This window comes from Poecilia latipinna, unplaced genomic scaffold (genome assembly GCF_001443285.1).
Source record: "Poecilia latipinna isolate Pla-1442-1.1 unplaced genomic scaffold, P_latipinna-1.0 Scaffold7, whole genome shotgun sequence".
NCBI classification, from domain to species: domain Eukaryota; kingdom Metazoa; phylum Chordata; class Actinopteri; order Cyprinodontiformes; family Poeciliidae; genus Poecilia; species Poecilia latipinna.
In genome coordinates this window covers 783,287-800,578 of record NW_015112623.1, presented here as the reverse complement: position 1 = coordinate 800,578, position 17,292 = coordinate 783,287, and the positions used below count along the sequence as shown (strand labels likewise).

General features: G+C 40.2%; 1 protein-coding gene across 1 annotated transcript in view; it reads left to right on the top strand.

The window, feature by feature from the left end:
* The window catches only part of wwc3 (WWC family member 3), a 39,549-nt gene that overhangs the window by 9,239 nt on the left and 13,018 nt on the right, over positions 1-17,292 (top strand). The window contains exons 2-8 of the mRNA XM_015025017.1: positions 7,703-7,812; positions 8,481-8,681; positions 9,808-9,884; positions 11,434-11,513; positions 13,866-13,995; positions 14,514-14,663; positions 15,458-15,531. Coding sequence (XP_014880503.1) covers positions 7,703-7,812; positions 8,481-8,681; positions 9,808-9,884; positions 11,434-11,513; positions 13,866-13,995; positions 14,514-14,663; positions 15,458-15,531 — 822 coding nt within the window. The remainder of the gene's footprint in view (positions 1-7,702; positions 7,813-8,480; positions 8,682-9,807; positions 9,885-11,433; positions 11,514-13,865; positions 13,996-14,513; positions 14,664-15,457; positions 15,532-17,292) is intronic.

Below are 17,292 nucleotides of genomic sequence, written 5' to 3'. Positions count from 1 at the left end.
TGATTCCCTAAAAAAAAAACCTGGGTCTGGGTTCGATTGCAGATGCAAGCAGACCAGAGACCACTCTGAAAGCAGGAAGTGGATTATAGTGCCAGGTATTCTGGGTAAATGCAACCAAAACAATCTTGAATCTAGAGCTAGTAGGAGGAATTGCTTGTGATCTCTTACCAAAGACAAAAGGAGGTTACGGTCATGCTGTTGTTGGAGGTTTTCCTGAGAAAAACGATGAGAAATTTAAACATGATTCACCTGGAAAAAACGTAGACAACCACAAAACTGATGGTCCCTCAGACTTAAACATGTTCAGTTTGTCATAAATTGCCTCACATCTGTGCGCTACCAAAAAGAACTAGATGTAATGACAGAACCTAATTTTAAGAACTAACATTTTACATCCTTGACATACCTTGATAATGGAAACATCTTATTTGGATCCTGTGATATATTCTTTCTTTGGGGAGATCTGTTCCCTTTGTGGAGAATTGCTGTTGCTGCCCAGGTGCAGCGACTAGCTGTTGGTGACGACCCAACTTCACCGGCCGCTCAAGACTCCAGTTTCACATGCCTTTCCCATGCAGCAGCCCGACGCCAGGCAGGGGGCTGTGGGGAGGGAGCTGTGGAGATGGAAATATCCTCTGGGACGACCCAAAATGGCTCAGATTATTCTAGAATTAGCAAATGTGTCCGACAACCAAATGTGTTTATCTGAGACACGAGCAAACCCCGGAACAGCTCGTCCCTCAGCTGAACATGCTTGTCGTTTTCACGTTCTGCTTTTCCTCAGTCTTTAGATGACTGCCTCACTTCCTGTCGTCTCTGTGACCAAAGAGATGATGATGGTGAAAAGCATTGAAAATAAAAACATCCGTACCTACTTTCAACGAAAGTTAGAAACGGCACAAAAAAGCCTTTTCTTTAAATTGTGTGTGAATTTGGAAGACGAGTATTTATCTGTAATTTCAATGTAGCGTTTAACATTTTGGTGTTTATTCACTTGTGGCTTCAAATGTGTGGGTCTGTTATCGGTACCAAGGTCTACAGAACCAGCCACAGTTTACAAGTGAGCATAAAGTTATTCAGCTTCGCCTTTTCCTGTGCACTGCTGCCCAGCTGGCTGATAAAGCATGTCCCACTTTGTTGTAGGACTGGGTGATGTGGTTAGAATCGATAGATGATACATCCCATCAGTCTATCGATAATTATTGTTTTGTTTTAAAATATTCAAAAGGCTGCTTCCTCTCAAGTCTGTTACTTATTCCTACTGCTACATTTTGGCAGCAGTAGGAATAATGGTTGCTTTTTTGTTTTAAATATTTATATAAATGAGGTAAAAACACTGCATTTAAACTATTTTTTAAACTAATTGTCCAATATGTATTGGTGTTTGAGGCGTGATGAGGAGGTGATTTAAGAGTTGGCAGCAGATGTAGTTTGTTGGTGGTGCATCCAACAGGCCAGTCACTACATTATCCTTCATAAATAGCAGGATATATAGTTTGTAAATGATGAGCTGCTTTCAGCACAAAATTGTATGCTGCAGGCAAATGTCGTCAAATGGATTAACCAGGTCAAAGACAGTAGTCTGAGCTCTGATGACTTGCATTTGTTTTTCAGTGCATCTTCCAAACTCATTATTATATTTGGCCATGGTGTCATGTCAAGGAATTTTTTTTTTACAGATTTAAAGTGTCCTCTACACTGCTGATGGCAATGAATAAATCTGAAATGATTGAATAAAAAATGGCAGATTTGCAAAATTGGTAAACTGGAAGTCCATGACCTTGTTCAGCAGTTCCACAGTAAATACTGTGATGGGTCAAAAACTGAACAGATAAAAAATGACTCAAACAAAATGCAAAGCTATCTATGCAGCTCTGGAAGACACTAAATTCAGCTTTTCTGCTCTCCTGGAGACTCGATCCATAACAAAATGTATTTAAGAGCTAAAAAAAAAGCCACAACAGAGTGTGGAGGGTAGCCAGTCTGCCTTCTAGCTCATGTCTGCCAAGTTTGCTGCAGTTCTAGCTGTAGATCCGGAGGCTAATAATAATTACAGACTTGTCATCTATACCCAACATTTCAACCAAAAAAGATTATAAACTTCAAAAAGCCTTAAGGAATTTTAGGAACTAAAGTCGGTGATGGTCCTCTGGAAACCGCTGGGAGCCATTAATGCTGCGCTGCATTATGTCTTAAACTGCTTTAAAGGCCGTCTTTAAATGTGGACCGTGAAGATGTGGGATATTTCTATAAGCATTGGCCACCTAATGACTCACACGGCCAGCAGGGCAAGAACATTCCTTAATGCTCCCCTTCTGACACTCGCTGTTTAGTTGCGCTAATCCTGCAGCTGCCTTTTATAATGACGGCGTATAAATATAGTTATTATGAAAAGCCTTTTATAACCCTAAAAGCCAAAGGCAAGTTAATTTGGTGTTGGCCGTTTCATGCTGTCAGCACTCCCAGGTTTAATCCGGGTCACCGTGCCAGCCTGACGGGAGAATGACTCAAGGATTTTTCTCCCAGACGCAGACTGAGGTTAATCTCTAAAAATATTTTTGTAAACTTTTCATATGAATTGGCTGACACCCGCTCTTTAGACGGGTGTCATCACACACCCCCGCTCCGCTCCGTCCTGCTGTGCGCCCGTCTCTTTAAGAGACCGCCCGGCAGCGGTTAGACTCTCCCAAGACATGAGTTGGAACACAGACGGCGCTGTCACAAGACTGCGTAACAAACCAAACATTCAGACTCAGAGCTGTGAGTGGAGGACATGTTTTTTTGTTGTTTTTTTTTCCCCCCCTTCACTGTCTTTGTCTCCGTCGCTGGGTCAGAGGGCAGTTTGGGATTAAACTCCCTCTGACGTCATGTAGCTTCCCACATCCCCATGTGTCTTCTGAACTTTCCTCCTTTTCCTTTGTGTTTCTGTTTTTACTCCAAGAATAGCACAACTCCTTCCTTTGAAACTCCTGTTTTTATTTTGGAGGGGTTTTTTTACCTCTGTACTTGTGAGTAAAACCTCCAAGCTAAAGTATTTCTCATGCTGTCTGATTGCTTCTTGTCCAAGTATTTAAAGAGCAGTTGGTGTCTGGACATTTGTTTGCCTTTCACAAACACTCAGAGCAGCAGCAGGTAAGGAGCGTGGCCTTGTTTGCTTTGTCTCCAAACTCCACTTGTGCGGCTCCTTTTAACCCACCGCCATCATGCCACCGGTTGTCTGTCACGGAGTTGTATGAAGCATGTCTTTTCTTTTTGTTATCTTCTGATCATTGTTTAATGAGTCAAATAGGGGTTGTTCAAACTTAAGTGAATTATTGTGGAAAAATTATATATTTTCAATGCAATGTCTTGGAGAAATGGATAACACTTTATTTGAAGGGAGTGAATAAGACTGTCATGACACCTTCATGAACATGACATAACGCCTGTCATGAACATGAATAAGCCTTCATGAATTTGACTGTCATAAAGTGTCATTCGGTAAATTCTGACACTTTTAATACAAAGTTGACATTATTCAAAATGTCTTTGTTATGACAACTTGACATTAACCAAGAAATCATTACTGTTTAAACTTTACCTTTAATAACATGGTTACCTAATTTTTAAAGTGCAATCATTAATACTTTTATAATTTTATATCGGTAATGATTTCTTGATGTCAAGTTGTCATAAAGGTATTTTGAATGTCAACTTTGTATTAAGTGTCATAATATACCGAATGACGCTTCATGACAGTTAAATATTCATGAAGGCTTATTCATGTTCATGACGGGTGTCATGTGAGTCTTATTCACCCCCCTTCAAATAAAATGTTACCGAGAAATGATATAAACATCTTTGTAGCCGAGATTGAAACTCTGGACATGGATTCAGATTTGATTATTTTCTCCAGATTTATGTTCTGACTGAACATAAAGAAACAGAACATTAGCAGGTCAGGTTTACAAAAGAGGATTAGGGCCACTGAAAGACTTTAATCTCAGAATTTTGATTTTAATATTCTGAGGTCAAAGGTCAGAATTCTGAGATCAGAATCAATTCTTTTTGTTTTTCTGTGACCCTAATCTTCTTGCCCAAAATAAGCTAATTAACCATGAAGAATTTTTTTGATTGGTCTAAATATGCTGCAGCAGTCATATGGCACATTGGACTTCTCATGGCCTTGTATCAATGACTTTCTGTCAATGCACCAATAATGCTTGTCCCTTTGACAAATTCTTCCATCTGAGCTGCGGATCCTTGCAGCTCCTCCAGAGCCGCAGTGGTTAAAGACGGCCATGTTTCTGTAGGAGATCCATTGTCTTTCCATTTTCTCAAAATCTCACTTGATGTTACATTTACTGAAAGTTATTGATGCAGGCCTCCTGTTCTTGAATGAATACGGTGTTTTAAACCTAAACGTGTGCAAATAACATTTTAGTGCAGAACTAAGTGCATGGCGTTACAGTTTGTCACACTACTTAAAAAAAACATCAACTAAACAATACAGAGCACTCCCAGCTGTCACCAACATCCTCCGTTTGAAAGCGCCAGGGTTTCACATGTGATTTGCAGCAGCGATAAGGCATTCGCTGCAGCTCGTTTTACACTAAACTCAATTCCTCATGCTGGTGCAATCTGAAACGACGTCAACCCGAATGTAAACGTCACCGCTACTGGAGAAGAATCGGGTTCAGTCCAAATGCGGCCACCTGCAGCGTTCAGTCGGACCAAATGTTGAGGAGCATGTGACACCAGAGGAGTTCATTCAAGGATAACTCGTACACTGGATTGTCTGTTTATCAAGATTGTGATTTAAACACATTTTATACAGTCTTAGTCAAAACACTTCTATTGTGTATGATCTGTCTGTCCAGGTCCCTGTTCATCCTTAGTTGGAAAAATGTTATCTAAATAACCCATCACTGAAGTATTTTCAGACTACTTTGTCTAGTGCTATTGGCTGGTTGGTCTCTCTCAGAACAGCTGTACGCCAAAACTAATGAGTCCATTAAACAGGTGGACTCGACACAATTACTTTTAAAGGCAGGTGGTTGCACTGGATTTATTTTTTCAGTACATATCGCATTGCAGAAAGCCATATTTGTCCCTTTTCTTCCTCACATTTGAGGACAAAAATGTTATTAGAAATGTGTTGGTCTTTGACTTAAAATGCCCTTGTAAAACCTTAAAGCTTGTGGTTGTCGTGTGACAAAAGTTAAACTAGCGGTTTGAAGCCTTTTACAGGTGCAGAATATGTTTTATGCTATTACTCAATTGCATAATTTTCTTACCCTGACCTACTGATTTATGCAAGTTTGTATGTTTGACTTCAGTGAGTTCATTGTTTCATCAGTGTTTGAGGAAATAAATGAAAACATGATGAGGAAACCCACAGTTGTAACATTCTGGACTGCTGCTTTACATCTCTGGAATGTTGAACAAACCTAACCTGTTGAATTCCCCCAAAATATGTGAAATGCTAAGGCAGTTCATTGAATTTGAAGCCCTGATTGTTTTTGGCAAGCCCAACTCATTCATCGCGGCGTGTGATTCAGCACCGCTCCTTGATACTTTTATTGGAACATCAGACATTTTTATGAGTACACCCTCTTTCGTAATGTCCTTTTTTTTTTTTTTTTTTTTTTAGAGAGAGCGAGAGAGACGGCGGCTGACTAACACGGTGCCTTCTTCTAATTTGAATCGGCAGCATGTGTCTGAGCGCCGACGGCATCGTGCCTGAAAACCATTTTGTTGACGGAGAAAAGAAAGCGGAAGTGAGATCCAGTGCAGTAGGTTTTTGGGAGAGGAAAGCTGAAGCGTGTCTCCTGAGGAATGCAGAGCAGAATGTCTCGGCTACTCTCGCTTTGCAGTCCCGTCATTGTATGCATACCTTGCCAGTTACCAGGCCTCATGCTCAGAGTACAAGGATCTCTGTGATTGATGGTGATTAGCTACTGGTTTTAATGCCAACCTGTTCACTGTTATGTGTACTGGTAATTTGGTGATTAAAATATAAATATTTCTTTGTGTAGCTGGCATTGTGAACAAGCTTCAAAATGTTTTTATTGAAGAGCTCATGGTTTTCATGCATTTTAATGAATAGGAAAAGCTTAAGACAATATTTCACCTCAAAACGATAATGGCAAAAGCAATTTGTTTAAACATGATTTTGTTAAATTTGTATCTGCTTATGTGGTGCCTTTCATTTGATCTCTGAAATGGGAAATCCAGAATGTGAAGAAAATTATCAAATGTTGACTGAAAGTCTGTTTGCCACCAATCCTGACCCATAATCCAATATGACAAGAAAAATAAAACGTGTCTATTTTATTTGCACTTCTAATTTTAGCTCATTGAATCAATTGTCAGACATTATCCTGTTCAAATTGTTTGTTTTTTTTTGTTTCTCTCTGTTTGCAGAGAATGTTCAGCTGCTGTTCATAGTAGTCGCTAGCTCGTTGATGAGCTATACAATCAGCATATTGCTCACATTTTCTGCCTTGGTACTTTAAAGTGGTTCAGCTGGGTATTATGTTGTATCTAAATGTCATCTTTTTGGCAAAATTAAATAAACTATAAGCTGTGTCGTTAACCAGAAGCTACAACATTGTTTAAGCTAGCTTGGTAGCCCTCATTAGCAACACTTAAATTTAACAGCTAGCTTTACCGTGTGGGACTCTGACAAACTAGGTTAAAACATAAATTCACACCCTGTGAAAACATCTAGAAATAGTTGGTTTAGTGCTGGTCAAGGCTATCGCATGTAGCTCATTTTGAAGTTTGTTCATTGATGTGCTTCAGTGGTTTTGAAGAACGTTTGTCTTGCTGTCCCAGAAGACACTCAGCATTTCATGTCCAATTCTGGTTTTTTTTTTTTTTTTTTTTTTCTTCCTAAAAAATACATGTTAGCCGGTGAGATGGTGGTTTTTAATACTGTCCTCCTGAACTTCTTCAGGCAGTAATTCAGCTTCAGACCCCTTTTGGAGGACGGTGCCTTGAGTTTCTATTCTTCATGCCAAGGTGTTCAGGTCTCTTCTTTGAATTAATCAATCTAAGGTGGTGCAAAAACACAAACGTCCATGATTGGAAAGAGCTGGTAATAAGGCTTCCTGAGGTTTAGCAATGCTGTTGGTTAGCTGGCTGAAAGGTTACAGTACTGCAATTTAAAATGCTACAAACAAAATGGACATAAAAAAATGATTGATGCATGACAAATATTTCTATTTTTGTGTGAATCTCATGAATTATTTCTACCAGCAGTTTTATTATGCCAACCCATGCCTTTTCAATGTGCATACTTTACGTTTCGTGTCCCAAATCGGCCAAATGTGGAGCTTTTTCTTCTACAATTTCCTATTTTGGAGTCTGTAAAATTGTTGCTGAAATAACAGGTTCAACCTGTGGTTGAATGTTGACTTTATCTCCATTAACTGACTAATGTAAACTCTATTTACATAATGAGGCAGAAAACCCTGCAGGCATCTTTATGCTAACAGAAAAAAAATTACATAATTGGGTGGAAAAATGCATGTTTTGATACTTCTCTGCTGCTTTGTTCATCATTATGCCAGAATTCTTAGTTCTTAATGGCTCACATGATGCTTCTGTTCACTAAAAATGGAAGAAAAAAGCAGCCTTTGCCTTATGTGAAACAAAGTGTAAGATATTTATTATCATAGCTAAATGTTCTCCATTTTTGTAACTATTTTTATTCCAGGATCACAAAACCGCTAACGTTTGCCGACTGTGTTGGAGATGAGCTGCCTCTGGGGTGGGAGGAGGTTTACGACCAACAAGTGGGAGTTTACTACATCGACCACATCAACAGTGAGTACATCTCTTTGGTCTCCTTCTTATTGTAGTTGTGCAGAGGATGGTGAGAGGAGCTGAAAGCGTCACTGGAGTTTCCCTGCCCAGGGTACAGGATCTGTTTCAGAGATGCTGCTGGAAATGCGCTTTAATCACCAGCTGGGTTTCCATTACAAATGTGTACAAAACTTTGTCATTATTCAACTAATGTCGAAAAAACACCATTTCTCAATTGCAGTTTTTCCATTAAATAAGATTGTTCACACAATGTCATTAAAAAAAATGCCGCACTACCATCGTACCACTTCCTGTCGTCTTGTCATTTCAGCCAGTAGTAACGTCCGGATGTTCACCTGTGATGTGAAACTCATGGCAGTTTTGTGAATTTCTATTCGACCAAAAAACCTCACCCTAGCTCAAATGTTTTGCCTTTTTTTTTTTTAAATTGCCATGTTCCCATTTAGTGAATTTAATTTCATAATTCCAATCTGCGCATTTATCTGGTCAGTGGAAACTCGGCTACTGTCAGAGAATCCTCAAACCATCTGAACTTTTTCTGGTAAAACAGAACTTTAGCAGAGCTAATGTTTTCCTCTTTTCTATCGGTCATATACATATTTTTATCATAATGCCTAAGAAACACCATTTAGGTGATGAATCTCACTTTTTTTTTTTTTTTTTTTCAAAAACCACCCAGATTGAGAACCCGCGGACACAATGGCGGCAGGAACAGGAGCGCATGTTGAAGGAGTACCTTGTGGTGGCCCAGGAGGCCCTCAACGCCAAGAAGGAGATGTACCTGATCAAGCAGCAGCGACTAGAGCTGGCTCAGCGGGAGATGCTGCGATTGAACGAGCTTTCTGGGGACAACCACTCCACCACCAGCAGTAAGGATCACCAATGTCGAGACTGGATGGAGGGGAGAGAAGAATATATCTGAGGATCCCACATAATCAAATGATGACCTGAGCTCATAATCGGGCATTTGATTCACCGTCGTCACGATAAATTTCAGTTGTCAATTTCAGTAAATAAAAAACTAAATTGACAGTATTATCTGAAATGTTACTTTTGCTACTTTCTCCACTGCATCAATAAATGTCAAATGTGAAAATGCAGTTACTGTGTGCAGTTCAATGACATAAATCACACTTTTAATAAGATTGGGTCCTGAACAGTAGCCTGTTTCAAATGGGAATGTTTTTCCAAGAACTATATTTGTGTTGGTGGTGCCATGCAGTCACAGTAGGCCTGGGCGAGAAGGATTTGGAATTTTATCTTGATATTTTGTGGCACTTTTGTGATAACAGTAAAGACTATAATAAAAAAACTATTTAACTGTATGGCTCTGATGGCATGGTACAGCATCCATAGCACCACAAACGAATATTGAAAAACATTCCCATTTGAAATGATTCTTGCCAGTTACTTAAAAGTGATTTATTTTTTTTTTGTCACTAAATTGCAGCAGTAATCATACTTTTGAATCTAATATTTACTGATGCTCTTGTGAAACACTGGAGAAAATGCAAAAGTAACATTTCAGATGTCAGTTTTGTTTTTTTTCTGAAACATCGATGACAAAATGTATCGTGACGATAAATCAACATCATGATAAACGATACGATGCAGGCCCCCCTGTAAGCCACAGCCATTCAGTTGGCTAAGAAATAAGTAACATAATAATCTGTACCGTTACCATAAAATACTGCAATAAAATTCTAAATCTATATAGCTCACCCTTTGGTGAGCTGTCCTCGTTATCTGACCTGGATATGCTATACTGCTCATAACTCCTCACTCACTGGGGTAGATCTAAATCTATAAAAATTCTTCCAAATCCTCATTTCTTTCCTCACTCCACCCTCTTGTTTTAGCACCTCCACCCAGTTCACCCTCTGACCCCCTCACACAACGCTTCCAGGGGGGCTCAGCTCCCAGGAAACACGAGGAGACCTCACTATTACAGCTCAGCCACTAACGCTCTCTTCTCTCTCCTTTATGCGTCTGCAGCTTTTTCCGGCTCGTCTTCAAGTGCGAAATACGATCCTGATCAAATCAAAGCGGAAATAGCCTGCAAACGAGAGCGGGTGAGTTGCTATCGATGGAGAACAATGGGATGTGGTGAGGGGCGCTTCGGGGGCTCCGGGGTGTGGCCCCTACAGGATACCATGGTTCTGGTCTGGGGCCTCAGGAGGACGACGGTGAGGTCATCATCAAAGGGTCAGGAGAGGCCCAGGACTCGCAGGGCAAGGTTGGACGTTAACCCTGAGATCAATAGCACGGGTCAGGATATTTCCTGGATCAGGGTCATTTTAAAGCAAAGAGTTGTTGCAAAAAATGAGTGGGGGGGTGGAAGTGTCGCTGTTTAAATCCGTCTGCTGCAGCAAACGAGAGCCGTGTTAAAACACGTCCAGATGACGAAGAAATCCCAGATTTTAAAGCTGCATAAGAACTGATTATTATTCCAAAGCCATTCTTCAGCAGGGTGGGGTCAGACGTTCAGGGTTCTGCTAATTTAGGTTTTTAGTTGGTTACATTTTATCAGAGATGCATCGATCAATCACTCAAAGATCAGAATTGGCCCTTTTTTCCTTGATCTGCTCTGATCGGTGGTCAATAAATAAGACAAAATGCCTCAAAACAAAGAACTCCCCCTTATCCGGGTCAATAAGTGCCAGTAACAAACTACACACAGTTGGTCAGAAACAGGTTAGTAATCTGTGCTTTGTTGCATAAATTTGCATTCAGTTCAATTCAAACATACTTTTTTGATCCCAAAAGGAAATCAAATGCTGCTGTAATACTTATTCATTCAATTTTCTTCAGAGTTGTTGTAGATGGTGATGGCTGTGGGCAGGAAGGATCTCCTATAGCAGTCTGTATTACAGTGAATCTGAAGAAGCCTCTGACTGAAGACGCTGGTTATCTATGGTTTCTGCTTTTGCGATGTTAATCAGTTGTAAACCGCCCTGTTGCTATGGTTACACATCATAAAAGATGAGCAAAGTATAAAAAGTATCGACAAAAATCAACCCAGCTGCTCAGCATCCAGAACATAAAAATCTTTTCAGTATGTCAGAGTAAACGATCCACTCCAATGTGCTGCCAGGCTGAGGGGCGCAAATCTAGATCTTCTATTTGATTCATAAACGACCTGAAACGTGTTTCTTCTCCTTTCTGTTTTTCTTTGGGGAAATCTTGATCAAAACTTCAAATCGACCAGTTAGAGACGAGGAAAGTGGAAACTTACCATCATCTGATTGATGCATCTCTATATCTGCTTGTTAGTGTGGCAGAGCGTTACTTTAACCATGATGTTTTTGCATTTTAGTTTTGCCTACCTGTGGCAGTATTGATGCCGTTTGACCACGTTACGCAATTTAGACTAAAATTAACTTTTAGTGATTTAGTGGTAACGCTGTGCTCCACAGAGCTGGAGATTCCTCTGGAAGGTTTCCACGCTTCAGTCCAAAACCTCTTCTAGAGAGAAGGTCTGGGTGTGTGTGTGTGCACCTCTGTACAAACACAGTCGAGCATTCCTCCGTGCCAGTAGTCATGATTCGGCAGTTTTTGTCGGTGGCGGTGAGAGGAGTCCATTGTTCACCATGGTAACCAGGTGCTTGCTTGTGTCCGCAGCTCTCCAGACTGAAGCAGGAGCTGGCCCAGGTGAAGCAGGAGCTGCAGTATAAGGAAATGGGAGTGGAGACCCTTCAGGAGTGAGTGTTTCTCTGCTTCTGTGTGTTTCTGTGTGTGTTCGTTCCTGGTCCACCCTTCCTCCCACAGCCAACCTTCTCCTTCCTACACTTGGCCCGGCTGCTCCCCACCCAGCAGCCTCTTCCCTCTTTTATTCCTTCTGTTTGGTCTCGTCCACAAAGTTCAGTTTCATCCTCGTCTCTGTGTTTCCGTCTCCTCCTCCTCTTCTTCTTCTCCTCCAAATGGTTGCAGATTTTAAGTTTTAAAGTGGCCCTTTAACATATAAAACACCCTTTAAAGTAGTTCCAATGACTGAAAGGAGGAAGCTTCCTAAGATTTATGAATTTGATTCTTTTGTTTTCTTTCTTTTAATGTTTTGCTTTCAGACTCTCACACACACACAAGCGCACACAAAAACCATCTCTCTGTGCTGGGAAGATTTCTGAGCCATTCCAAATTTCATGTTAGAAATAGAAGCTCCACCTCGCTGAGCGAGAGGGGGAAAAGAGAGCTTTTGAGAAAAGCCAAATGGAGGGAGTTTTTTTTTTCTTTTTTCTTTTTGATGGAAAAGGGGACTCCACCTCAGGAAGAGGATGCACCAGTGGAGTGCAGGGAGCCAAGGCTCAGCCTGGAGAGAGGAAGTTGTTCCACGGAGGGGATGGGGAGGGGCGGCTCTAAAGCGGCTTTCAAAAACACAGAGAGATCTGACTGCAAATTCCTTTGCACTTCCTGAGTCCTGGCAAAGAAGTTCCTTATCTCTTAGATAATACGCAACTCAAGTGATTCCCAGAATAGTCAGGAAGAATACACAGCTTGCAAAAAAAGAGAGAAACACGGAGTGCTGCGATGTGTATACGTGCTCGTAGGCGTGTCTGTGACTTTGTTTGCTGGTCTGTGCGCGTCCCATTGTTCTGTGCAGATTGCTTGGGTTCAGAACAGGAGTGACCCTTCAGGCTGTTGTTGTTGTGTTTTTGTATTGTTATTTTCTGGTTAATTTTAGCTGTGATCAGCAATAGAACAAATTGTTCACCACATCAGATAAGCTGATACAGTTTCTGGTGCACACCCTCCACCCCCAAACCAAACCCACTCTAATAATCGTTACTACGACCCTTAAAGAAGTCAGGAGTTGGGGTTTAGGCTATCTTTCATCTTTGCACCTCCTTATCTTTGCGAGTTTCACAAACATTTTCACGGCTTGTCCAGCTGACATCCTGGTGGATTGTCGTCACGCCTCGGCAGACTGAAGGAAATGCGAGCCTATAGGGTGGTTGGCACTGAGTGGTAGTTTTAAAAAATTTTTGTTCTGGGGACATAAGTTTGAACCTCGCAGGCTCCACCAGAGAGTTGGAGAGGAGAGACGAAGCAGAGCCCGTTTCTGGGTCAGGATGGACAGAACCTGCTGCTGAAGGAGATTGAAGTTAGCAGGAGAGCTAACCACGCCGCACCCTCCCTACTCCACCCCTACACAACCAACCCTTATTTTATTTATCAATTAATCAGTTAACGGGATTTATTTTAAAAAATGGCACATTCTGCAGATGTTTCGTTTAACCACTTTCTTATGCAATAGAAATTCATTTAAAAGTGCAAATAACTCAATCCTTTTCGTAGCATTTTCTTTGTAAATGTTAACATAAAACCATGCCACTTTAGGAGTTCTGGGTAGAATATGTTCGCAAGGTTTTTATCTTAAATGAAAAATGTATATATTATGCACACAGATTTAGATTAATTACTGCTTTGATTATGTCTTTATTTCACCTAATGGGATTTTTTTTAGTATTTAGTTAATGATGTTCAGAAGTTTTGGGGAATACCTGCTTAATATGAAAAATGCATGCCACACTTTTCAGATTTATTATCTTTAAGTCAACTTGATTTCAACATTGTTGGCCGCTTGCGTAAAAAAACTTTCTAAATGCAACGAGTCTAATGTGAAAAAGCGTAATATTTGCACACTTGAGGAGGCCTGCAGTGTGATTGGACTTATTCACTTCCTGTTGGCGCATTGTGAGTGAGCTGGCTCTAAAAATCATATCTCGCTTACTAAACCTGGGAAAGCCTGGAAAATAAACCGTTACGTTATTGATGAACGAAACCTCCCACAGAAATTCCTTCTCCTTTACAGATTCCTTTTGTTTTTGCTTTTCTTTGTCAAGTTTAACAAAATGACTTGCGAAAATACAACAGTTAAAATCAGTTTGAAATTGTTTTTATTTATCAGGTAGGAAAAAGATGCGCAATTGTATTTTGTCAGATGTAGCCTAAATAGTGATTCACTTCCACTATCTTCACAGATACTGGAAATGAGTCAAATGAAAACTTAAGAGCTACTCGTCTGCTAAGCGAACATGTTTGATGTTTTCCTTCAGGATTGATAGGAAGATGTCCTCCAGTCAGACGAACTACAAGCTGGACGAGGCTCAGGCCATCTTCAGCGAGCTGCGCAGCATCAAGAAGTCCATCAGCACAGGCGAGAAGGAGAGGCAGGACCTCATCCAGGTGACTGCCTCCTCCTCACTCCACCCACAGCAGGCGCACCGGCAGTTTGCATATTTGATGCTGACCTCTAGTGTCCGTTTCCGTCTACTGTTCTGCTTCCACTGAGTGACGAAACCATCAGACATTGTTAGCTCTGATAAAGGAACTGATTTTGATTGGAGATAAAAACAAACAAAAAAACTGAATCTTTATTTTTTTAAATAAGTAAAATGTATATTAAAAAAAGCAGCATAGGAAAACGTAGAGTGATGTCAGTATTTGGTTTATGCCAAACATGTTTTCTGTCCAGAGAACAATATTCCAGAAGCTCCTGTCTTTACCGGTCCGACCTTCATGTTTCTTTTAAAGATTAAAACTTTTTCTACTTTTACACATCTAATGAAGGTCAAACAAACGGCCTCTGGAAGCTGTTTAAGGGTTTTGTTGATTTCTTTCAGTCTGCTTTCAGGCTGAAGTTGTTTAAATGTCTGTCTTTTGAATGTAAAGATTTATCTGAATATAAATTTTCTGTTTTTCAGAGCCTGGCTAAGCTGACTGCCAACTTCCAGAGCAGCCTGTCCATCGGCGACGCAGCTGGCGAGGTGGCGATCAGCACCACCACCGCCGGCGACCCGTACAGTCCGCAGCAGTACTGCGAAACCGGCTGCCAGACGGACATCATGGGAGAGGTCAGGGGTCACACAACTGCCTTAATATCTGATTTATACGGAGGTCGGCTGTGTGTATTAATCTCATAACGTCTCCAGCGAATAACTTTGTAGGTTTGGGTTGTGCTATCCGAGCTGCAACTATTGATTATTTTTGTAATCGATTGTTCTATTGATTAATTGAACGGTTAATCAGCTAAAATAAAATGGGCGAATTCTCCAAATTTTGTCATTCAACCATTTAAGTTAATTTATACAGAATTGTAAACATGTTAAAAGATGCAAGTAAACAAGTAATTAAAGTCCTGTTTTAATTTAGAAAATGTTTAAACTTTGTAATTGTCTAAAGTGGAATAACAGAACATTTCTTTATTGTACGCTGATCATTTATGGTTTGACATTTTTTTCAATTAATCTATTAATAATTGGACAGCAAAAGATGCTTAATAGGAGATTTTGGTTTGTAGAGAATTTGAATCAGATGTAGCTTAAAACTACCAGAGTTCTGGCTAGAACATATTCAGATGTTTATTTTAATCTTAAACGCAAATATATATATATATATATATATATATATATATATATATATATATATATATATATATATATATACATTTGTACAGTTTTGGCTATATTACTGCTTGGAGTGTCTTGTTCTTTCAGCAAATGGCCTTTTTTGACTCTGTATGCACCAGTTAATGATTAATCAATAACTAAATTAGTTGACAATTATTTCAATAATCGATTAATCGTTTCAGTGCTCATCTGAGTTATCAGGCCATGTTAACATTTTGCGTTCTCCTTTCTTTCTGAAGTATGGTTCCCAAGATTCTTCCCATTTGGTGGATAAAGTCAAGCTCAACTGGCAGTACGAAGAAGCCAAGAAGAAGTAAGTCTGCCCAGCTGTTTGTTTTGTCAGTGGTAGCACCGAGACGCAGAAGCATGCAGCACCGAATCACTAACCCCTGCAGCAACGCACCCCTCCCCCTCCCCACCACCACCTCCGAATACTGCCCCCTGGAAGGGTGGGAGGACGAGTTATGAATAGTATTTGGGTCCATCGGCCGCTGAGGGATGTCTGGCCAGCAGAAAGAGCTGGGTGGTCACATTCTTCACTGGCTGTGCTGCTGCTGACTGTGTGCTGCCTTTGTGTGCTCAGCCAGAATAGGACTGCCCACCGCCCAGCCGCAGCGCACAGCCTGGTCCTCCACAAGGTGGCCCAAAATACAAGCTGTGCTTTTAAATGACGCCATTAGACCACGCTTGACACTGTGGTGTCAAAAAAGGGCTTGTGTGTCGTCTAATTGGGGACACAAAAAGAAGGCCGTGTCATTACACCGGCTCTATCGTAATCGTTTTTATGAGACTCATGTTGCTGTGGGGACCCACCAACAGCAGTGCCAAGCCATGACATCAGAGTCAGAGCAGCAAAGAAGGGAAACTTTCATGCTGAGTCACTTCTTCTGAAATCCAGCTCATATAAACCGATTATTTTATCAGCTGACAGAGCGATTCCCCAGATTGTTTCAGGTCCGAGTGAACCTCCCAGTCAGTTTCCACCTGCAGGAGCCCAGCGCTGTTGACTTCCTGTTGCCATAAATACTTGTTCAGAGTAAACGCATGTTGAGTTCTCCCAGCAGAGTTAATATTGCTCTGTTGATGGTTACAAGTGGCTTTTTAGAAACAACTTTTGTTGTTAAATATTTATTAGAAGTTGATCAGTTAAAAGATTTCTGTTGCTACGGCGTGTTTTTACCATTTTCCATGTCTGGATTCGTTTAGATAAAGGAAGAGTTTTACAAAAACCTGCTACCTAAAATATTTTTCCTGCTATTTTTAAAATTCAACAAGTTGAAAATTAGTGGTGGGCTCAACTAACTAAAAAGGTAGTTTCCCTAACCTTAAAGCACTACACCAATATGGTATTTAGCCAAAGCTAATGCTAAAGTGCTAACTTCAGTTCAAATTATATCTGGCTTTGAAAGATGCATCAATTTTTAATGTTGACATTATACATTGTATGTTTTAAAATTCCCTTAGATGCTGCATTTAAATCTTTTTCTGTCCGTTTCATATTTTCTTGTTTGAAATTGTTGTTGGAGGAAAGAAAACGGGGAACATGAGGAAACAGAACTGTTGTGTTATCAGTCCATTTCAAAATAAGAGCATGAATATAAATGTGTAACAACTACTTGAAGAATCATTACTAGTGAACACAGATGTTGAACATTGTTTAGCTTAAATTTTACAAAGCCGCCAAATAAACTAGCCCTTTAGGATTTACCCTGAAACATTCATTTAGGGAGAGCTAACGTTTTCAAAGTTAGCAAAAGCGCTAAACAAAAATTTTGCTCCGCTAGTAGAGAATCAGCAGAAGTGTGCCCACTGTTGAAAAATAGTTCACTAATAACTGGGCTAATATTATGCTTAGTGCTTTTCCTAACTTTTAGGCTCTGCTAAATACAGTGTAGTTCTTTATTGAAAGCAATGTTTATGATCACTGCCTAAGGGTTAGCGCAAATAACTTTTTAGTTATGACTATAAAGACAGCAACTTTATTGGCATAACCAAACTAAGTAAAAGGAAAAAATATACAGAAATTCTTATTAATAAACACTCAAAAGCTGTTCGGTTATAGTATTAAAACAGT